This window comes from Ptychodera flava, chromosome 11 (genome assembly GCF_041260155.1).
Source record: "Ptychodera flava strain L36383 chromosome 11, AS_Pfla_20210202, whole genome shotgun sequence".
Classification (NCBI taxonomy): Eukaryota; Metazoa; Hemichordata; class Enteropneusta; family Ptychoderidae; genus Ptychodera; species Ptychodera flava.
Window position 1 is genome coordinate 3,296,316 of NC_091938.1, and position 24,223 is coordinate 3,320,538.

General features: G+C 37.2%; 2 protein-coding genes across 3 annotated transcripts; both read left to right on the top strand.

Moving 5' to 3' along the window:
* The first annotated feature begins 833 nt into the window (after window positions 1–833).
* On the top strand, window positions 834–15,509 carry LOC139143279 (protein mono-ADP-ribosyltransferase PARP14-like). 2 transcript variants are annotated; one of them, XM_070713477.1, is made up of 11 exons: window positions 834–939; window positions 1,439–1,590; window positions 2,436–2,504; window positions 2,977–3,159; window positions 3,572–3,780; window positions 6,467–6,633; window positions 6,847–6,918; window positions 8,078–8,450; window positions 8,940–9,082; window positions 12,774–12,951; window positions 13,757–15,509. In XM_070713477.1, exons 5-11 carry the CDS (start codon window positions 3,693–3,695, stop codon window positions 14,041–14,043), a joined length of 1,308 nt encoding a protein of 435 aa, XP_070569578.1. In that variant the 5' UTR covers window positions 834–939; window positions 1,439–1,590; window positions 2,436–2,504; window positions 2,977–3,159; window positions 3,572–3,692; the 3' UTR covers window positions 14,044–15,509. The 2 variants fall into 2 exon arrangements, with proteins under 2 accessions (XP_070569578.1, XP_070569579.1); XM_070713478.1 differs by lacking the exon at window positions 6,467–6,633.
* Window positions 15,510–17,270: 1,761 nt separating this feature from the next.
* On the top strand, window positions 17,271–21,078 carry LOC139144597 (uncharacterized). The gene is made up of 2 exons (XM_070715313.1): window positions 17,271–17,731; window positions 20,776–21,078. Exons 1-2 carry the CDS (start codon window positions 17,524–17,526, stop codon window positions 21,048–21,050), a joined length of 483 nt encoding a protein of 160 aa, XP_070571414.1. The 5' UTR covers window positions 17,271–17,523; the 3' UTR covers window positions 21,051–21,078.
* Window positions 21,079–24,223: the final 3,145 nt, after the last annotated feature.

The following is a 24,223-nucleotide window of genomic DNA, read 5'->3' on the forward strand; positions in this document are numbered from 1 at the left end:
AAAGCTGTGGTTCATTTCATCATCATGACTCTTTTATGACCATACATCCTGGTGTATGCGTTGGTCCTGATTTGATCGAGCATTGTAAGGTCATTTACGGTCCATAAAAATAGTTTGGTCTATAAAAATAGTTTGCTTGCTGTGAGATATAGCAAACCCTGTGATTGCCACAAAACGATACAAAGTTTCCCTGTCGTTTCTCGAGCAGTTACTGCGAGGTGTGATCAAGAAATGCTTGGATGCTGCAGATCAGGACAGATTGACATCAATAGCCATCCCTGCCATTGGTACTGGTCAACTGAATTATCCAAGTGATGTGACCGCTAAAATCATGTATGAAGAAGCAATAAAATTTAGTGCTAGCAAACCAAACAGTACACTCACCGACATTTCCATTGTGGTATATGACCAAAATGTCGTTGTCTGTAAAGTAAGTAATTTTTTCCTACTTTTCCCACCTTGTGCTGTTTCCCTTTTCATCTTAACCTTATGACCAATCAGTTCTGGAATCGCAAGACTAACATTTCACAACATCGCCTCGACGAGTCAGGAATGTGATTGTTTATCGAGAAATGAAGATTTACATGCATAAAAATAGGATGACCTTAATGGCCAACTTTACTTCTTTGTGTTTAAATATTTTCTATCTGTAACAGTGAAGAAAGGTTACAGTGTTTGTCAGGGAGGTGTAACAGTACAGTTCTCAAATATCATTTATTGTAGGTAGTACTTTAATCCATTCACGACAACATGTCTCTAGCTTGTCTTTATTCCAGTAGGTGGTAATTGTGTTAAATCTGTCGCAAATATAGATCAATTACTTTATTTTACAGGCGTTTGAAGAGGAAATGAAAAGGTTGCCTTTACCTCCGTCGTTGGGTGGCTCAGGTAAAAGTGAGAAAAGCTATGAGTCATCGAAGAGATCGAAGAAAAGGCACGGTAAGAAGAACATCAAATCTTTTAATTTAGTATATATTGGAAAAATAAACCAGCATATTAAGCTGGGGAAGGAAAGTTGTTGAAATAGCTTAATTAATGTTGTGGTTATATAATGTGCAGTCTCCAAGATTTTAATTCTCAGTAATGCTTAATTTGATGTCCTCCTGGAGTTGATTGTCGCATGAAGACCGTAGAGCTCGCTATCGGAGGTGCCGGCTCTCTAAGTAATGACAGAAAACAAATTGAAACGAATGAGAGTCTTCATGAAAGGTCGTTACAATCTAATATGTCGCTAGCAGATTGTGGACGACCTTGCAGGAAGACGCATACGTGCCATTTTGGCTTACTGCCGATTAGTTACTAACAATGGTTATAAATAGAATTGCATTTGGATCTGTCTATGTAACTCAATCAATTACAGACTTAGGTTTCTCCAAAACTTCATTTGATCTATTTTCTCTCGAATAGATGATGAAAGACCTCTGAATTTGTTTTTCAGATACCAGAATGTCGCACTTTACAAATTTGCAAGACGATAAGAGCCAGATGATGATTGGGGAAATATGCGTACAGGTTAAACAAGGGATATTACATTCGAGACAACAGATGCAATTATCAATAGCAGCAATGCTGACCTTAATCTTCATTCAGGTATGTTACTGCTTATTCATGTCCTGATACAAACAAAAGATGAGGACCGTATTCTTCCTACGACTTTTGTTGTCAAGGTGTCGAAAGTGTTTGTTAATTGTTAATATTTGTATTGCTACACGGGTGCTTTAAGGTATATTGTCACCTGTTCCAATTTTGCGACAGTTACCATGGAAAGAGAAAATCTAAGCAATCACAGATTTAAGCGGGTGGGTCGCTTTAAAAAAAAAAAACGCCCTCGCATGGGCATTTTGAATACCAAGGAACGCCCCTTGGCCACATATAGGCAAACAGGTGTCAGTATACCTTTAATCAAACCTCCCAGGGTATTTTTCTGTTTCTCATAGGCTTGTGAGAACACAGAAGAGTTGTTTGACATAGCGTACAATTATCTGCGGCGCAATTTTTACAGGAAAGAAGTATTATTTTGAATGACATATTGAAGTATTTTTCAGTCCTGTTAATATAGTAACGCTCAGCACACTCATACCTTGGTTGTCAAAGTAGGCTTGCTAGGTTGCAAACTTTGGCCAAATCTGATAAAATGATATCGCAAATGTTTGATATGCAGCTGTAGAGTGAGTATGTGCCAGCAAAGAATCAACAAAACAGGAACTTCGCCATTTTTATATCTCATTTTGATCGGACCGGCTTTAGGCAAATCATTGATGGCATTAATTGGTTAATTGCTATTCTAATTCGAGCGTTAAGATACAGCGCTTTCCATGTCCTCTGGCAATCGTGCTTCAATAAAGTTATTGAAAATGTACAACATCAAGAATATTTGCTAAACAGCACGGACGTTGTCCTGTTATTCTATGAATACATTGCTTTAACATCAACAGGTGGAGGCGTACAAACGGCTATTTTGAAAGCTGGAGGAAAAGAAATCTCTGACGCCTGCTTAGACTACGGTAAGCATGGTTTAAGGGATGTTATGTATCGTGCGGTCACTATGAAGTGGTTGAACAAGAAACGTTTGTAGTTATAAGTGTATTTGTATATTTTTTTGTACTTTCTTGATTACACATCTTATCTAGAGATTCATACATTACGTGAAAATATCACTTTGTCATTGTTTAAATGGAAAAAAAATCGCAAATTCTTTTACGTGGTTTGGATTGACATATCTCTCGAGGTCCATGGTGTTTAACGTATCGATTGCTTTGTACCTACAAATTTTATGAAGATGTGCAATAATTCCTTACAGGGAACGAGTGAAGTAAAATAATTTGGTTGTATAGCCAGAACAAAATGACATTTGTTTTAATACAAGAATATCGCAAATGTTTGATATGAAGCCGTAGAATGAGTATGTGCCACGCATGTGGTATTTTTATTGTATTCGAATTATTTTCATATTTTATAATATTTTTCATATCGCAGTAAAACGACACGGACAACAGCCTACAGGTAGTGTTGCAATTACGGACGCTGGAAGACTTCATTGTAAGAGTATCGTCCATGTCGTCATGACACCTAATGACTTTGAGAGTACTCTACTAGAAATGTTGACAACGGTAGACAGGCACCAAATGAAGTCTATTTCCATGCCACTGCTGGGCACAGGTAAAAATTGAATAAACAAATCTTATATACCTATTTCCATTGTGTAACTTTTATGTTGCATGACGGAAGTGCACATACAATTACTTTACTTCCGTGTAGTAAACACAACAGTTCTCAGAGGGAAAGGGTCGTTTGAACTGCCCTTGGGCGTCTTTCTTGTTACAAATCATGTATCTCATGCACGATATCTAGATGCATCACGTCAGCATAGCTGCGATATTTAAGTTATATGATGTACATTTTAACAAGCATGTTTTAATTTTCATGAATCGCCAACATACCTTGGGTACGATGTTAACATTGGTCAGTGCGACCTTTTGTAGCACACTTCCCCACAACGTCCTTTCAAAATAAAAGATAGAGTTTAGCCATGTTTTTTCAATGACATTTGAAAACAAACATTGCTCCACAGGTGTACATAAAATAAATCCAAAAGATGCCTCCAATACAATCCTTAAAACGATCGGAAAGTTCTGCGATCAGAGCAAACCACGTTCTTTACGTTTGATCCGAATAATTATCTACGAACCAAAATGGTAGGCGAATTTCAGGTTGCGATGAAGAATATGTCCGAGAAGCCAGTGACGTCATCATGGTTCGGCAGCATAAAGAAGCGTCTGGGTATGTACATTCCACAAGAAATTCAATATTGTATTTGAAAACACTGATAGACATCCAGTTGCGCATCATATATGCAGTAAGAACGAGAGGTGTGAGAGTGTACGCCACTGATGCATATCCATGCAGATTTGGCCTGGCTTAATGTTTGTGCAAATGTTATAAGACAGGGAAAATGGTGTTGGCATTTTCAAAGCTCTACACCTTGTTTAATTATGCAAGCAGTACCCTATGGCCTCCCAATGTACGCCATTTGCTTTCACAAAACAATCAAATTTTACCACCAAGGATTCACTTTGTTTGGATACTCAGAGCTACATTGTGTGAATCTGAATCTAAAATTACCCTTGGAGTCGGTATTCAGGCTAAGCCTTGTATTCTCTGAACCTGCTGAATCCGAAATTTGTTCCAACGTGTATGTGTAAAGACACTCGAACCATTCGTGATATTTCAAGAATTACCTACTCGAATTTGATGAAACTTGATACAGATGTTGATATACCAGGGCTTTAATAGTGTGCAAGGATAGTTAGAGGTATCATGTCAATTGATCGCTAATTTGCAATTTGATGAACTTTCCTAATTAGTGTACCATGTGCAGAAATACTGCGTTGAAGTTAATGAAACGTGGTACAGATGTGAAACTTTCAGTACTGTAACAGTGTACAAAGATGTTTTAGCAGTATTATGTCAAGTAATTCCTAATTTGCATATTTGATGACCTTATCTAATTAGTGTGATGTGTCTCGAAATACGGCAGCAAATGTGGTGAAACCTGATCAAGATGTTGAAATCTCAGTACTGTAATAAAATGCAAAGACATTTAGCAGAACTATATCAATTAAATGCCAATTTCCATATTTGATGAACTTTCGATGATTAACGTGATATGTCTAGAAATACTGCATCAAATTTGATGAAAGTGGTACAGATGTTGATCTTAAAGTGTTGTAATAGAATGCAAAGATATTAAGCAGAACAATGTCAATTAATTGCTGATTTGCATATTCAATGACTTTTCATAATTTAGGTGACATGTCTAAAAATACTGCAGCAAATTCAATGAAATTTCGTACAAATGTAAAACACACAGTACTTTAAAAATGTGCAAAGACATTAAGCAGTCTCATGTCAATTAAATGCGAATTTACATATTTAATTATGTTATCTATTTAGTATGCTATGTCCAGAAATACTGCATAAAATTTAATGAAATCTGGTATAGATATTGAACTCTCAGTACTTTAGTTGTGTACAAAGAATTTTAGCAGAACCGTATCAATTAAATGCTCATTTGCACATTTGATGAACTTCTCAATTAGTGTGATATGTCTAGAAATACTGCGTCAACTTTGATGAAAATGTAGTACACAGATGTTGATCTTACATTGTTGTGATAGCCTGCAAAAATATAAGGACCGTTATGTCACTTAATTGCTGATTTGTATAATTAGTGAACGTTCCTAATTAGTGTGATATGTTCACAAATAGTACATCAAATTTTATCAAACTTATGTTTACAGATGTTTACAGATGTTTAACTCTCAGTGCTGCAATAACGTGCAAAACATATGTAGAAGTATCATGCCAGTTAGTTGCTAATTTGCATATGCAGTAAGCTTTCGTAATTAGAGTGATACGTCTAGAAATACTGCAACAAACTCGATGCAACTTGGTGTAGATGATGATCTGCCCGTGTTTTAATTGAATGCAATGGCATTTAGCAACATCCATTAAATACTAACTTACTTACTCCATAATTAGGGTGGTAGTCTAGATTGGCTTTTCAATTTCACCACCATGTATGGAACAACCCATTGTTTTCTGTAGTAAAGTTGGGTCTCTTAACAGGGAAAGAATGTTTGTAATGAGTAATTAGTGATATATATCCTGAATGACTGCACTAAAGCTGATGACACTTGCTGCAGCTGTTGATCATACAAAGATTTAACGGTCAAGAAAGGCATTTAGCAGTATCAATAGCTATTTATAGTAAGTCTCTTCTGTAGTGATCATAAGGGCATTTTTGGTTAATATCTGGCGTTCTGAACGTTTTATGTCAAGAGCCATTACTCAGACATACCTGGACAAGTTAATTCTGACATTTAATGGTATACCTAATTCTGACCAACTTCGTAAATATGCCATTCATACTAATATCTCTTTGTTTACAGTACAATCAAGTATTAGCATCAGTCACAGAGAGGTCTTTTGTACCCTAATTTCTTTTTTTCATGTAATCATATTGACTTCAGTTAAGTTACTTCCACTGACTAATTCCCAATTACAGGCGGGGACTATGTCATTGTCAATGACTTGCCTAAATGTTAAAAATACAGTGGACACACATTAAGTAAGAATATGTTTATCAAACTTGGTTCAAGTACAACTCAATAAACAAAATAAACCATCCAACAAACACCCCAACTATATATTTTTGTTACAACGCTGCAGATGATTAGTGACAACGTTTGTGCAAACATTCATTGACATTCTGGTACGAAAACAACAGTAAAGTGCGTTGTCATGAGAGGCGTGTATATAGTGAAAAGGGGTCTAAGGTTGGACCATTATTTTAATAGAGTCACCCGCCTACCGAAAACGTGTTTTTATGTCCATTACACATAAACTCGCACGATTTTCAAAGCTATTTTTCCATCTCTGGTTTACTAATATTGTTTTTATGCAGGATTTTCAGTCAAGAAGAAAGCGCTTGAGGTAAAGACATTGACTGGTCGCAAGAAAACTAAAGGTTTCAATACTCTTGTCTTTGACATTTTTGGCGAGACGCCAACAGCAGTCGACAATGCGATAAAACACATAGAGGAACTAATTAAAGCAGAGCTGGCAGAATCGGTAAGCTATATACATGCCTTCATTACGTGGAAGATATATCTCCCCCCGCAAATGTTTCTCTAAAATAGCTGATATGTCTCATATTGTTTTTATTTTCTGTTCCTATATATAGGATCTGATGACAGAAAGAGTGTCAGTGCTAGTGGTATCTAAATAATTTATTATCGGAAATTTTCACGTTCAGTGTAATTTCTGTTCTGCCCTTCTGTACAGGAAATGCCACTTGATGTAATAAAAAAATATGAGGATAAGCGAAAAATACTGGACTGTGCAGAGACCTACGATGTGAGTATATCTTGATTTGATTTGCAGTTGTTTGATCTTTCTCTTGGGGAAGTTTTGTTCGCGGCACTATAATCGGGTAATCATATTGTTTATACAACGATTATGTGAAAAGGTTGAAGCTGCTTCAGGAAAACAATGTCATGACTAGTATGAAAAACTAATGTAACAAGTGATTTATAGTACGTAGTTATTAAAATGAACAACATTATGTACAAGCAGTGTTCGGATGGTTCGATATTAAATTGAATACTGGCGATAAATATATCTTGTATCCTCTATTGAGTTGTACCATTTTTGGCAGTAAGCATATCACTTTTGTTTGATCGTTTAGAGATTAATTTATAATGTTCATCAAACTTTTTTGATTTGCCAGCATTTATTTTTTTTAATAATCTTTCATTTAACAAAGATAAAATCGCTTAGATTTGTAAGAAAAACTGGAATCGACCAACTTCAGTTGGACTGATTTTGCTTGGATTTTGATCTAAACACATTGACCTACTCGGTACTATCACAGTACATATTGTCGATGTCGTTGAAGGACTTTGCACTATTACCATACTCTATTTTGAAAGTGGAATTAGCAAGCGATGCAATGCTTGAAATGTTCCTCTCCTCTATATAACACTGGTCTCACAAATAAGACATTTTGATTGACAGCACCTTGGAGCATTACTGCAAGTAATGTATACATTTATGAAATCCGTGGAACAATTTACCTTATTGGTATATCAAAATGAAAAATGCAAATAGTTACAATTCATATCTATTTGTCTTTTATTGCACGAGGGAAGGGTAACATTTGCTCGTTTTAAGGTGGCTTTTTTGCTAGCGAGTCCAGCAGGACTGAGCGACGGTGAAATTTGTTTCATGATAAAAGAGGATAATGTTCCGTCATAGTAATGTGTACTATGTAATGTGTACGCCTAAAGCCTTGACCTCGTCGAAAAACTGACAACTTTCTATTTTAAGCCCTCTTTGAGGGGGATGCTCGAATCAGTTCGGCTATTACAATTCAGTCAACTTCAACCATTACACGTCAACGATGTAATTTCGCTGTTTCTGTGTCACTGTCTGTATTGGGTGACCGCCGCGACTTGTGAAAATAAAATGTTGTCATTATCCACTGAATTTAAAGGTTTCCATTCTGCAATTTCAGATCGAAGTGGAAGAATGCATGAAAGGAACAGGCGCTTGTTTAAAAATTCGAGGGTTGGTGCATGATGTCATGGATGCCGGCGCACAAATCAGGGGCATCATTCAAAACATCAAAATAGACATCGAAAATGAAAAGAAAATGAAAACTCTGGCTCAAAATGTCGTGTGGAAGTTTGAAGATACCGACGGTCAGTATGACGTGTACGACGAACACATCACTGGGCTGATAGAGATAGCGTATCAAGGTGATAAACAGCCTGTAGACTTCGTCATTAATGAGCAGAGATTTAGGATAGACTTTGGCCAGATGACAGAGATGAACTTAGATGACCCTGATGCTTCGATTGCTAAAGTAAGGAGAGAGCTAAAGGCAGGTAAGCTATAGAAGTGATTTATGGCTGCTTCTCGCAGTGCTGGTCTACAATTCAGTAGGTTCTGACCTGCGATTAATTACGTTGGTCAACAAAACTAACAAGCTGCGCCATGGACGATATATACAGGGACTTTCAACAAAACCCTGATCGTTAAAATGGTGTTCGCTAGCGATTCATGGAAGGTGGGCAGGCAATTAATTTGTTTTACAAACGGGCAGGGAGGAAAATTGTTGTCATCTTGTCATCAGCGAGTGAACAAATTAATTTCTTGCTCAGCCAAGTAGGCACGCAGAGGGTATAATTCGTTTATTTTTTTGTGGTAGTGGGTGCAGGAGCGAAGTGAGGATTTTAGTAGGGAAGACGGATGCATAATATTTTTGATAAATGTGACCGTGACAGTCGAGATCAAAGCTGCCAACACGGCTATAGAGATTACAAATGTAGCAAACTACATAGATTAACTTGTGTGATTTTTTTTTTACTTTTCAGGTGGAATTCCTCTTCCAGAGAATTGGGTAAAGATGGCAGATAAGGAACAAGTTAAGCGAGTTCTTCTAGGATCGAATTCGGACGAATACTCTAAAGTTGAAAAACGCATGCAGGAATCGTACAAACCGAACAGCATCGTTCAGGTTAGCATGTATGAAATTCACAGATTGGAAAATTTAGGATTTTTTCCATTTAAACATTTTTAGCTACTATAGACTATAGTCATAGAAGCTATTGGGATGGGTATCCGTCGGGCGTCCGTCGTCAGTATGTCAGTATGTCAGTATGTCAGTATGTATGTATGTATGTATGTATGTATGTATGTATGTATGTATGCATGCATGCATGCATGCATGCATGCGTGCGTGCGTGCGTGCGTGCGTGCGTGCGTGCGTGCGTGCGTGCGTGCGTGCGTGCGTGCGTGCGTGCGTGCGTGCGTGCGTGTGTGTGTGTGTATGTATGTATGTATGTATGTATGTATGTATGTATGTATGTATGTATGTATGTATGTAATGTACGTACATACGTACGTACGTACGTACGTACGTACGAACGTACGTTTGTGAGGCGTCCGTCCACTCAAATATCTTGAGAACCGCAGTACTTACTGATCTGATATTTGTTGTGTAGATGAAAAATATGATTTTGAGAAACTTTTTTTTTAATTTTTTGATATTGTTGAAAATAGGCAAATTAATGCCAAAAAAGGCGTTTTTGGTAAAAAATCTTCTTCTTCATAACCGCTGGTCAGACAGCTTTGTTATTTGGTATACAGGTCCCTAGGGATAACCAACTTAGATTTGTTCAAATTGTGATGAAATATGCAAACGCGTATTTTTAAGGAATTTTTTTGTCATTTTTGGTCAAAATTTGACTTACATTGTATGTAATTCTTGTACTGTATAAACCCTATCAATTCACCCAGAAAAAAATAATTAATATGATTTTAAATAATTGAATTAATTAGGAAATCATCAAAGCCAAAATAATTTTAGTGTGGAATTATCAGAAAGTTCAACTTTTTTTGACAGTTCAAAGTGAAATGCTTACCATCTTGGAGGATTAAAACATGTAAAGGCAACTTTCCTGAATCCCAACTTTGATATATTCTGAACCGTCATTTATTGTGCCCTGCATGTTATCTAAAAGAAATTGCTCATAATAGTTTGTCATGATAGGGTGGTCAAATAAATAGAGATAGAGAAAATTCTAAGTTTCATTTATGGTTGACTTGGTAAGGATAAAATAAAATTACTTTTTGAGGAAAAAAATAGAGTGGTCAATTAAAAGAGTGGTCAAAGTGATAGGGTTTTTATGGTAAAGCTGGGCTGTAAGATTCCTCATGTGCTATTTATAGCAATCATGCAATCTGTGTAAACAGTGCAATGAAAGTGTGACATGATTCCTTATAATGCTTTTGATGACCTTGAACTTCTTAAGTTTCAAACATTTGTCTCTTCAGTGTGCTTTCTCTGAGTACGTACAGTCTCAACTTATTCAACAGAACTTACTTACAATGTTTATTTGAAAGTTAAAATGTGCTTGGTTAATAGGATGAAAATACTGATATTAAAAGATAACCAGCTCAAGATTCTTTATAACCTGACAGATATGCTTTTTTTATGACGTAAATCTTGATTTAAGCAAGTCTTGTTTACTTTCATTAGAATGTAATTAACTCTCGTTTATTAGCTACTATAGACTAATATAGTCTATAGAAACTATTGGGATGGGTATCCGTCCGGCGGGCAGATCGTCCATGTAGCCGACACGAACACGAAGTGTCTGTTACCGGCTACCAAAAACTATGAAAAATAGTAAAGAATGAGCTACAAAATCACTATCAGTTTTAAGTTGAAGGTAGAATAAGTCTGTGCCTTTGTATAAAATACTATAAAAATAGTAAAAAGTGAGCAACCAGCTGAAAGTTAGTCGAGGAGACCTTTACCGCATATCATTTGCATGTCATTGTCGGCTACATGGACTGTGTGCCGTCCAGCGTCCACCATCAGTCTGTCTGTCTGTCTGTCTGTCTGTCTGTCTGTCTGTCTGTCTGTATGTATGTATGTATGTATGTATGTATGTACGTACGTACGTACCTACGTACCTACGTACGTACGTACGTACGTACGTACGTACGTACCTACGTACCTACGTACGTACGTACGTACGTATGTATGTATGTATGTATGTATGTATGTATGTATGTATGTATGTATGTATGTATGTATGTATGTATGTATGTATGTATGTATGTATGTATGTATGTCCGTATGTGAGGCGTCCGTCCACTCAAATATCTTGAGAACCGCATTACTTACGGATTTGATATTTGTTGTGTAGATGAAAAATATGATTTTGAGAAACTACTTTTTTAAATTTTTTGATATTGTTGAAAATAGGCAAATTAGCACCATAAAAGGCGTTTTTGGTAAAAAATCTTCTTCTTCATAACCACTGGTCAGACAGCTTTGTTATTTGGTATACAGGTCCCCAGGGATAACCCACTTAGATTAATTAAAATTGAGATGAAATATGCAAATCTGTATTTTTACGGAATTTTTTTCCATTTTGGGTAAGGCCATCCTGAAATGAGCTATTAAAGATATCCACCTTTTTCATCAATACATGTGTTACAAAAGGTTATTCTCTACATAACACAGCAGAGCTCTGTCAACTGTTGAGTCGCTTGTTTTTTTCAAACCGCTGGTCAGACAGCTTTAATATTTGGTTTACAAGTCTCTAGGATGACCTTAGTGAGATAATTTCATACAGTCAGGAAATACTTAATTTGTATCCATGTCTATAGTAGCTTCAGGGACTTTGGCCCTATGTTTCGTATTAGCAAATGTTTTTAGATATATCAAACGACTATTCGATGATAAGACGTAGGAGCGCAAACAATACAACTGCATTATGGTTAATCAAAGTGCATTATTAAAGCAATAAACTACACCAAGCGATGGTATACCACGAGATTTTGACCAGTACACGACATATATGCATGAGTGATATCGAGGGTATATATGAAGTGAACTGGTCAAAACCGAGAATTATATCATACCAGTATATTGATGGCGCAAATACAGCGATCTGATTGGTCGAGACGCGAAAAGAACCGTGGTATATTGGCGATATACCAAGGCTGGCATACGCACGAGCTCTCAGCTTGAGCAAAAATCCGTTTTTGACGTTCCACGCCAGAATTTCAATATACTGTTATGATATAATAGCAATAAATCACACCCAGCGACGGTATACCACTCGATTTTGACCAGTTCACTTCATATATGCAGTCGCTATCGCTCGTGCATATATGTCGTGAACTGGTCAAAATCTCGTGGTATACCGTCGCTTGGTGTGCTTTATTGCTTAATTATACAGTCGCTGGGTGCCATTTATTGCTATTATATCATAAAAGTATATTGAAATTCTGGCACGGAACGCCAAAAAGGGATTTTTGTTCTTGTAGAGAGCTCGCGCGCGTGCCAACCATCTCGACCAATCAGATCGCTGTATTTGCGCCATCAACATACTGGTATGATATAGTTCAGTATTTTTGATGACAGCGAACGAGAATAAACAAACGTAAGTGTAAACAGGGCCTGAAAAATACTCAAGGTCTTTCACCATTTCTGCGTTAATCAGTGACTTTGTGACAGTTGTGTGACGGGAATGCTTTGAGTTGACTGAATTGGGAAAGTTCACTCATACAAGCTCCTTCCCTTTCGATATACGGAGAAAATATTACGACTAATATTCCGGTTATATTCGAGAAACATTAATTGTAGTAGGAACGGTAACAATATTTGTTATTTTGTACTTTCGTTGAAGATCGAGCGAATTCAAAACCCAAAGCTCTACAGACAGTATTTCGTTGAAAGGCAAACAATGGTTGCAAAGAACAAGCCAGAAATACAAAATGAAAGAAAACTTTTCCATGGAACAGCTGAAGATTCTATCGAGAAGATAAACAAAAATGGATTCAACAGGAGCTTTGCAGGGAAACATGGTTAGCATGCCCTTCGTAGTTTATTATGAAATCATAAAAGTAGAGTCTGTGGTCATTTGACTGCATGACAGAAGGTAGTGTCACAGTGTTTTAATAAAGCACATAGTGCTCTCTCAATGTGTGCTACTTCGTAATGCAAGGAAAGAGAGAAATTATTGAATTCATCAACACAGTGTCACCGATGAGAAAACGAGCACAATTAGCGGGAGATAAAATATTTGCATTTTTGGAAGCCCCCTCCCCACAATGTTACCAACAGTTTCAGAGCCCCTCTCTGTAGATAAGAAACATTTTGAAGGCCCCACCGCCAATATAAAAATGTTGAGCCAACCTATCCAATAGCTACTACTGTCATGGTGCGTTTATATGTTTCTATCTTTCTGATTGTATTATATTTCATTATATTTAGATAGTATATATGTAACACACAAACACAAAGCAAAGAGATTACATACGCATATGAAATTAGCTGCTATTGCCTTCTGCCCCATTCGGAATGATTTATCGTTATCATTTGCATTGAGTGAAAAGTTAGAGCCCTTTTGGCATGCTGTGGTACTCTAAAAATTTCAAGACCCCTTTGAACACCAAGATATGTTTTCGTGACCCCCTCCCCCATTTTGTCTTTCGCCCCTAGCCGTTATGGCACAGAGTCATTCCCACATGTTTGAATTAACTCTCTTTTCTATATGTCGGTGTTGTAATTTGCTTACAGCAGAGTTTGTTTAAGATTGTTTATTAGCATCAACATGATAAAATGTCTTAAAATAACAGTATTTTTGTTTTTTTGTTTTTTTTTTTTTAGCCGCGTATTATGGAAATGGTACATACTTCGCAGTGAATGCAAAGTATTCAGCCAGCGGCACATACTCCAGTACTGATTCGAAAGGAAACAAGCACATGTACTTGGCCATGGTTTTGACCGGTGAATTCGCTGTTGGAAAGTCCGGATTTCTCGTTCCTCCTGCGAAGGGGAGTGATCCAACCGACTGCTATGATAGCGTTGTAGACAACGAAACAAATCCTTCCATGTTCGTAGTTTTTAACGATGCTATGGCATATCCTGAATATCTCATCACGTTTACTCAGTAAAATGGAACAATCATGATAGTAACTAGAGAAACGCATTATTAAAGAATTCGACTGGGATGACATTATTACCATTTTAAGCCGTTGAATTTTTTTGCGCAAAAGATAGTTAGTGTTAGGTTTTATTATTCAGCCTGGATAGACTTCCGTAAAGCCATGACATTTTTGTTCAATAATTTTTCCGCACCAAACGTTGTCAACCAATTTCGGTTATAAAGAAACGCATTTCTTAACCCTTCACTATAGTTCTGAAGCTTTCGACTGGTCTACTCCCAAGTGTTCAACGAAAAGAAAATATTTCTATAAAGTGACAAATCTGTTTCAATCTCTGAGAAGGTAAGTATTTTGCTATTGAAAATGTTTGAAACAAGAAAGCCTTGTTAGGCATGTGTGTTTGAAAGACACTTGCACCCTGTGCTTACGTACATGCAAACTCCCTAGACTGACAGTAATGTAGAGGCAAGCCTCATTTGTTGGTAGTCAGTATCATGTGGGCATATCAGTTCAGTATGTATTTGACGAGGTCTCATTGACCTTTCACCCACTCACTGACATGACCCTTGGTTACTCATTTTATTTAATACAGCGTTTAATCATAGCTGCGCATAATGTTTTTCAACCACTCCAAGTGACCAATCAGGATGTAGCATGGTGACACCCTGTGTTCAGTTGTGCTTAATAATAAGTGCACAGTTATGTTTCAATGTATGAGTTTTCAAAAAATTGAAATTAGTAGAAGATACGGGGTGGTAAGAATTAAACTTTTGCTTCCCGTGCAATTGACATCCAGATGTGAAATGGAATTAATCGAAATATTCAAAAGTCAGAAAAGATTGCCCATACTTTAGATATTGAAATCAACTGTATTTTGAAATTGACATTTTTTGTGTTGTGGAAGCCATATTCAGATACAATTTACATGGAAACGGATATGGTGACGCCCACATCTCATTTAATTTTGAAAGGGATACGTTAATTAAGCAATAAAGCACACCCAGCGACGGTATACCACGAGATTTTGACCAGTTCACGACATTTATGCAAGAGCGATAGCGAGTGCATATATGAAGTGCAATGGTCAAAATCGAGTGGTATGCCGTTGCTGGGTGTGATTTATTGCTATTATATCATAACAGTATATTGAAATTTTTGCGTGGAACATCAAAAACGGATTTTTCCTCAAACGGACAGCACGCGCGTATGCCAGCCGTGGTATATCGCCAATATACCACGGTTCTTTTCGCGCCTCGACCAATCAGATCACTGTATTTGTACCATCAATATACTGGTATGATATGATAAAGAATATTTGTGCAATTTTCATGAAATTGACATGACTTTTAATTTTGGTGTGAATTTGTCTCACTTCACCTTGATAACCATGTAACTTTTTTACTCTAATTGAGCAATTTTGTCCTTTGCATCCTTAAAAATGCATAGCGATGCAAATAAATACTTGTTAAAATTGATCAAGTCCTGAAGCCATACACTTTTTTTGCGCGATTAATATTGCAACGATATTGTTAACAACATAACACTCGACAGTCAACTCCGATGCTTGCGTATGTCTGCTAAAAAGCTTTCTTGGAGTATATTTTTTTAGTCAATCCATCATCCAACTGGCGTTGGCCAAATTACAGGATGGGGTACACATAACCCACTAACCCCAATGGAACAATGAGGAGTAAAGTGCCTTGCTCAGGGGCACAGCACCGTGCTAGAGTCTCGAACTCACCGTTCTCCAGCAGTGAGTCCCCGTTACTCTGGGCCTCAGTACCGGGTTCTCCAAGTCACTATCCTCCGATAGTAAGCAGAGTAAGTCCGTTACCCTAACCACTGGTCCTCGGTGCCCCCCTCAAATTGTGTAACATTCCTCAAGAATCTGGTTTTGAATGTGGACTTGTTTTTATTGTGCTATTTTATTTGTCTTCATGGCTGTGTAAAACTCATTTTTGACCCGTTCATTTTTTGGTGCTAGATTGGTATGGGCGTGATTATTCAATTGCGAAAGGAAAGGAAGGTCTGCACAAATACGTAACATTCACTGGAGAAATAGCCTCATATAGTGAGAAAGTGATGTACTTGTATTTCTTTGAATGTGTCTTCCTATCCAATCAAATAAAAGTCAAATGAAACACTGTTGGTGTGAATGTCCTGCTATTTTGCCTGCACAATAACCATGTACGAGTTTGAAGACAAAGATACATCTTGGCAGCAACGGTTGCCTTTTGTGTGATTATACCGACTATCAAGACAGTGACAATACATCCTCAGGTATTTATGGTGTATCTCAACCTTATTTGATGTCCGCTAGCTCCATTATTTCTGAGTAGATAGATCTTCATCGATGCCAATTAAGAGACAAAGCGATATGAACATTTTTTATTTAAATACTGGTGTATTGACATTTCATTGGCTTCGCGACAGAATAATATAACAGTTGAATCGAACATGAATATAATAGAATATATCTACAATAATAAAGTGTATTATATATTAAATTGAATTTTAAATGACATTATCTAACATCGTGAAATTTTTAGAACTATAAGTCACAACTGTTATGAACTTGGCATTTATTTTTTGGCAAGTTTGTGACCAAGAAGATTTGACATACCTAAAGGCACACAGATAGTTAATCACTTCTCCCCGCGTTCAAATTGCGCAAAAAATATTGCAAGATGCATGCAAGAGACACTCAGCGCAATTAATCCATGGCAACACATGTAAACTTTTAAGTAATATGATTTCTAAGATAACTATTTTTAGCGTTTTTATGCCATTTCCTATCACTTTTCTATCTCCTCGTACGCCAAAAACGACATATTTCGTCTATATCAATCGATGAATGAACTAAAATGAGCTATAGGCAATAGAAGGCTGAATGAAAGGGAAATCAATTAAAGCATATTTTCCTTTAGAGTTTTGCTTACTAAATTCATCACGGTGAAAAAGTATTACGTTCGGCTTGAATTGATAGCTGTACCGTACCACATGTTACAAATCAAATTTTAGTGCCAAATAGAATTAAACTTCCACCAAAATAAAGCTAAACCTCTCCCCTAAACGGAATGAGCTGCGTTTGCTGTACAGTGCGGTTATTTTCATTTCGTTATTCACAGCCCTTTATGATTTGGAATGTTGACCTATATACTCAGTACACAGGTCATATCATGTATGCGCAATCACGTAAACAGACTCCCTCTATCACGCAACCTTTGGCACTCACAATGAAGGCGGAAATGATGTCGTGTGACCACGAGAACTACTTCAGTACGGCTGAACCCATGACTAAACCGGCCAATCAAAAATAAAGTAGTTGCCGATTCTACGAAGTACGTCTGAGTGTTACCCAACCCAGCAATTAAAGCCTAGTTCAGTGTTGTAGGAGACCAGCCGAACTGTACTGTGCTCCTGACGGTACAGGATATACCACCTGCGCCATTGCATAGCAGCAAGGCTGATTGACGCCGAGCGGCAGCCATGTCACGGTCAATACTTGTATTAGGCGACATTCCAGATTACTTAGACGATAATGGCGTCGTCAAGACGCTCAAAGGTTACTTCAAGAAAGACGAATTATTCCAAAACAACAGTGTGGAGTCTATAAGCGTCACAGATTACCATGGGGAAGGCAACGACCAAGATGGAACGACAAGGGCGTATATTGCGAAGTTTTCCTATCCAATAGGTAAGTTGTCTCATTTTCCGAACGTCGCAACGTTGGAATATGCATACTGGAAGTCTAAAATTTTGGCGTGGTGTACACGTAAAGCATTAATTGGAGGGATAGTATTAATCCTAGTTGATCATTCCAATTGTTTTGAATAATGGTTTGAGGCGTTTGAATTTCTCGATTTTCCGAAAAATGTTAGTTGCTCTTAAAATACTAGTTTAATGTTAGTTTGTACTGTATTATGTTCATATAGTCGTACCAAATCAACTCCCGGGAATGTACCATTAGCAGTCAGAGAGTTTTTTCTGTTGATATTGAGATCGCCCACGAGACAGACAGAAACGAAAGTGAAAGATACTTTGTGTTGTTATAAGCAAAATGGCGACGAGACAAATTTTTAAGGAGGAACTTCCCTTTATACACCTTTCCATATCAAACTGGTTGCATTTTGCCTCCAAGAACGCTCAAATGGTACTGCATAGCAGGCTGCGTTTTCCATACATATCAGGAATATTCACATATACGTTCTCTATCATATCTGAGCAAAACTGATGTCAAATAGATGCGCATGCGTAGTCTCCAATTGTGTCTAGTCCAGTCGACAGCAAATTCCTAATATTGTGCTGTATTCGCCTCTGCAATTTTGCGGAAGTAAAACCTTCTTTTAAATCTACTATTCATGGCCATTAAGGTTTTTACAGTCCACGAAAATCACCAATACCATACCATCAATTCTATGACAAATGAAAACTGTGACGCTTAGGCTTCGTTCACAAAAACGATGGGTCGAGAAATTCAGGGGGATTCGAAAATTTTGAGGGTAGTGGATGGGGGACTTGAAAGTTTTGCACTGCCCATAGGGGGACCTGAAATTTTTGGTTCCCTTTTACATTAACATTTTCCAATTCCAAGGTTTGTCAGGTAATTCGATGAAAAAAGAATAACATGTTAATGTTATCCGATTGTTCTGATGTTACTTATTAAAGAAAATCCAGAAGCATTTTGTCACATTTCATGACTTTTATATTGAAAAAATCTAAACATGTATGATTTTTCGTAAAGTAAACCAAACAAGTTGGCCTAGTAACGGGGCAGAAGCTGCAACTGTTGATATTTTTTCAATATTTCTATGCAATATATCAAATACAGTTTCTTGCTGTCTCCCTACAGTATGCTGAAACACACAATATTCAGTTTGTCGACAAAGCCTGTACATATAAATATGTATTGGATGATAATTGAATTAGAGTCCAGACTGAAAGTCATTTGTCAGTGATACAAATGCACAGTACACATACACAGCTGTGTTTGCAAGCTGAATACTAGAAAGTTCAACATGCTGTAAGGAGTAGAACAAGAACACAGTTGTATAAACTGAACAAAAATATTGTCGAAGCAATCAAAGTTAGTAAAGCTACTGCTTTCTACTGCAGTGTCACTCCCATGACATCGGCAGTGACAGAGATAGCTCTGATGTAGTTGAAGAAGAGTTTTGGATAAAATGATGATCATGACAGTGAAATATACTTGTACATAAGATGCAGAGACAACACATGATATGGAAGACCACGAAACTTGAAAGTTATAAGGAATTTTTAAATTCAGACATATGAGAATAATCAAATATTAAAGATACAAAGACGGGTCACCGTCCTTGATTTTGCTACATTTTCACATTCTCATCGTAAAATAACACAAAAGTAAAACTTTGAATAGTAAAGACTCTAATTTAACAAAAAATGTGTGACTTAAGGGAATTATTTATTTTGTACCAAATTTGCCATTATTACACCCTAAAATTTAGAGATTAAAACGTGATGGAATATTTTAACCTTCTACTATTGTCAATTTTTGTAAAACTATTTGAACTACCACCTAAGTCGTTTATGTCTTGTTCTTTTGAAAAAAATATTTGTTTAGTAGGTCACTGAGATCAGTTTTTCACAATTTGACAAAATGTAGCTAGGAATTCACAATTTGCATGCGCTCTCATGATTGTCTTTTGTGTGCTCTTCAGCTGATGCCATTGGCCTGACCAGAGTTCAACTCGACTTAGACTGATAAATTTAAAAATCCACTGATGCATTCAAATGAATTAAGTTAAGAATTTGCCTTATAGAAATATGGCTCTAGAAATGGCTAGTAACAGGTAGTGTCGCACATCTTCGAGTAGAAATGCCAAAGACATGTTTATTTTTTCTTTGCGTGCATCCCAATAAGTATACAGCTATATAATAATCGGAGGGGGGGGGGACTTGAAAACTTTTGATCATATAGACGGGGACTTGAAAATTTTTGAGGGTACTGAGTGGGATCTGAAAAAAATGTAATCTCCGATTCCTCCAGCTCCCTAACCGTTATTTGTGAATGCAGCCTTAGCACAAGACATCACGTCAACAGTGAAGCCTTAATAAATGCTGCAACCTTCTCATGTATATCTTCATATGAGAGAGAGAGAGAGAGAGAGAGAGAGAGAGAGAGGAGAGAGAGAGAGAGAGAGAGAGAGAGACCGAAGGATTACACACGCACACAACATGTTGACGTTTCTAGTAGTATCTCTTATCATTCATTTAAGGTGGTTTTATGTTCGGTTATCGAGTTTGACAGGGTACTTATTGGTTTACATCTTGTTATGAAGCAGCCAAAGCAACTTCACACAGTGTTTGGTTTTGATTAAAAATGAAAATACATAACAATAATGCAGTTGGAAAAAATCGGTCTTATTTATAAGATCCGTCATAGTGAAGTTGAACTGCCATGCCGGTCGTACAGATATCAAACGATTTCAACATGATAAATTGATAGAGCGTATTTCAATCCTATGATCACATATTTGTCCACATCTGTCAGAAATCTCATTGAAATTGTAAATCTACTGTCCAAAAACTCGAAAGCACTGATCCTTTAGCGTTTCTGAAAATATATTTTTAGTAGAGCGCACTGGTGTAGTGACTGCAATCCTTGTGAAAGCCTATTGAAACCAATGGTTTTCATTGTTAGAACTTAGAGATGTTGAACTTCCTGGTACACTAACAAGTCCGATTTGTTTGTGTCCACAGGCGAAGAATTTGAGAGAAGTGAGAGGAAGATAAATTTTGGCGGCTTCACTAGATTAGTTACTCTACGACTCTGTCCGGACGACGGGCAGCAAGGGGAAGCAATAGAGAAAGGTGAACTTGACGAACAAAATGAGTCAGAGGACGATGGATCCAAATCTAAACAGAGCGGGGAACTTGGGTCGACTGGGGGAGTGAAGCAGATCATTCCTGACAGCGGTGAAGGAGAAGAAGAATTCAATAAAGGCAAAAAGAGGGAAGCAGGAAGAACAAACTAGTGAATATGTTCCTGAAGCTATTGTTAGCAATCAGGTGCGTGACCTTATTTTCTCTGTGACTAGAGATAAATACGACTTTGATATTCCATTGTTTTGTCCTGTATAGCACTCTTATAATGATTTATTTATCGTTACTGTTTGGTAGACTTGGTAACTAAGGTATTTGTTTGACTATGTCAACAGTCCAGACTGGTTGTCCCGGCTAATGATTGCAAATTACATGGTACACCTGTTTCTGTGTTTCTGACATGATTGAGCAATATATCCCGGTCCAGTAACACTTCTAAGTCTTATATGTTTGGGTTATTTTGTCTATTTTGGCAAACATAATGGAAAGACGTTTGGTGTGTTTTGTCTCAAAATGCTATTATAGACGCGTCAGATTGTAACTTTAAACTGTAGGAGTTACTTTACTGGTCATTTGAAACTCTTCTTTTGATAAGTTGTGACTAGCGACATCTGTACGGAGATATTTGAGGGGTGCCTTTATTTGTTGCGGTATTAAATTCAAACAGACACAAAGGTATACAATATTGCAATTTTGCCCATTGGCTTGTTCCTGAATGTTGAGAACATGAAGAATTCTTCAGTTTTCATTGCGTTTCCTATAATGTATGTTACCAAGCTAATCAAAACACAATCAGTTCTGTTTGATAATAAGTCAATCTCTGTCCTAGTTTTGATTACATTTACAGTTCACACATGTTAGGGAGTCCTTGTGGATATTAGGGACATCATGTATGCAACGACTGTCTCTAAGAAGAAAAAACGCACCTTCGTTTTTTGTCGTTACCGTATCGAATATGGATGTCATACCTAATATAGTAGAACTACAGAATGAATATAAAACATTTTTGGATGACAAGTTCAAGAACACGACAATTGGCTATTTCTAAAAGACTCTCCTGAACGTTTATGATACGTCTTTGTACACAAGCTGGGGATGACAGTTGGCCCCTTCAACTGTTTCATATATGCAAAGGAAATATCGTCTTAGAATTTCAAAACGAAAACGAAAGTAAGATTTTATACACAAGTTTCAATAACCTCTCTTTTTGAACAGCAATCTGTGACGTTTCACGTTAAGCGTCACAAAAAATCCGATGCCAGACAATTCAGATCTCGTACTCTAGGTCCTGATTTTGGTACGTGTGTAGGACATACAGCAGCCACATAACTATTCTGCAAGTTCGAAGGTCGATTTTTATAGATTGTCCTTGGATTTGGCAAGAGCTATCCCTCTAAGAGCACGAAAATTTTACAAAGGAGTCAGTCAGCATAAATTTGCCATCAACGATGACTCACCAGACGCGACTTTCGATCTCATTGTGTTGATGATAAAGTATGAATTGCGAACACAGTGAACTCTTAACCTTTGAAAACATGGAGATTGTACTACATATGGGATCAATTGACTTTGAAGAGTTTGGAAAGTTGAGGCCGACGGAAAAATCGAGTATTATTGTCACTGCAGACATCAGACCTACTTACTGAATTTCCAGCAGACGACACTGCTTTTCACAATTCAAAATGCATCACGGAGTATACATGTTTTTGTTCAGCTAAGCATGAAAGACAGAACGAGGAAACGAAAGTGTAAACTCAGCACACTGGCGTTGTCATTCCCAGTCTTAATATTGTTGCTAAGGACTTGCTAAACTATCTTTCTTCCTCAGAAAAAATGCCTATGATACCTCTATTTGAATGTACCTATTTGGCCTGTTTATCAGCCAATATGTTCCTAATATATTGACATGTTGATCGATGGCTTATGTATAAACCGAACGGTAGACATGACAGATTACTATATGTGATGTGTCATGACCCTAATTCCCCGATGTTATTTTCATGTAATTAAAGGTTGAGGACTCGACCCCAGGGATCAAGTTTGTTCTAGTCTATAAAAGGATTATAAAGGTGTCATAGCCTTTGGTTTTCCATTAAAACTGTAATCTAGTAAGTAAATTTCCTGGTAAAACAATCTGAGGCCTGATACATGCCTTCAAAATTTTTCAGCCGCAGCCTTTGTCGAGGGTCTATTGTTCAGCAGCGTGTAAAAAGTTGATGTATCAAGACACGTGGCCTGACTCGTAAAGTTACAGCAGAGTGGCACTCATTCTCCGCAAGCGTTGACCCTTTCCGCGATCGTGCAGAGTGAATGTGAAAATGTGCGTAACATTTAGCTATTAGTTGTGTTTGATTTCAGTCATCGTTAGATTTCATTTAGATGCAATTATGAAATTTGATCAAACGTCAGATTGTAGAAGGCAATTCTAACATTTGGACTTGATAGACGTTAACCTTTCTGCCACTGAACCAATGTTATGTACCCCCCGGATCACATGTTAGTTACAATTCAAGCGCGTCGCCAACGCGTGAACTATAACAATAGTGTGTGTTTACTTTATGAGTCATTTAAGGTAGAATGCGCCTCGGGGACAGATATTTGGACTAAAAAATTTTATTATGCATTTTGGCCTACCATTTATGGATGGAGGCCTCATTCTGAGGCTCATGTAGTAGATAAAGTTATCACCGGATTATTTTTGTGATAATCGACAATTTAATTTTTCCCTATAGTATAGAGTTGACACAGGGATGGCGGCGATTTTTGAATTCCAGTGTCCGTTAATATGGAGAAATGTTTCTCTATTGACCCTCATTTTTTCTTTCTGATTTTGAAACCGAATGGTTCAATATTTGCTTACGGAAAATTTGGACAAATGTTCAAGTCTTTCACTTTTGAGGCATGTACTACCTTAGTACGCGCCTCGAAAGTGAAAGATTTAAACTTTTGCGCAAATTTTGCTCAATGTAACTTTCAACCACACCCTTACAAAAACAAGAATAGAAATATAGGGGTCACTGAGCAAAGTTTGCTACTAGAAAAACAAATTACCTAACATTTACCGATATTTTGAAGTCAAAATTGCTACCACCCCTATGCTATTTCTATAAAGGAAAATTGAAATTTCGATTTTCAAAATACCAAGACGATGAAAATCCCCCAAGGAGCTTTAAAAAGAGCCTCCCATGTGATAGATCGGAAGCAAAAATTCGAGTCCTAATATCTGTCCCCGAGGCGCGTTCTACCTAAAACAAACCTCGTCATAGCCTCAACACTACGCGATAATTTGAAAAGAACGGATTCTCTATGATATTCACGAACCAGT

Coding starts and splice junctions, on each gene's coding strand:
- LOC139144597 (XM_070715313.1), top strand. CDS start 17,524: ATGTCACGGTCAATACTTGTATTAGGCGACATTCCAGATTACTTAGAC. Junction 17,732..20,775: donor GAAGTTTTCCTATCCAATAG/GTAAGTTGTCTC, acceptor TTGTGTCCACAG/GCGAAGAATTTGAGAGAAGT.
- LOC139143279 (XM_070713477.1), top strand. CDS start 3,693: ATGGTAGGCGAATTTCAGGTTGCGATGAAGAATATGTCCGAGAAGCCA. Junction 8,451..8,939: donor AAGGAGAGAGCTAAAGGCAG/GTAAGCTATAGA, acceptor TTTACTTTTCAG/GTGGAATTCCTCTTCCAGAG. Junction 12,952..13,756: donor GAGCTTTGCAGGGAAACATG/GTTAGCATGCCC, acceptor TTTTTTTTTTAG/CCGCGTATTATGGAAATGGT.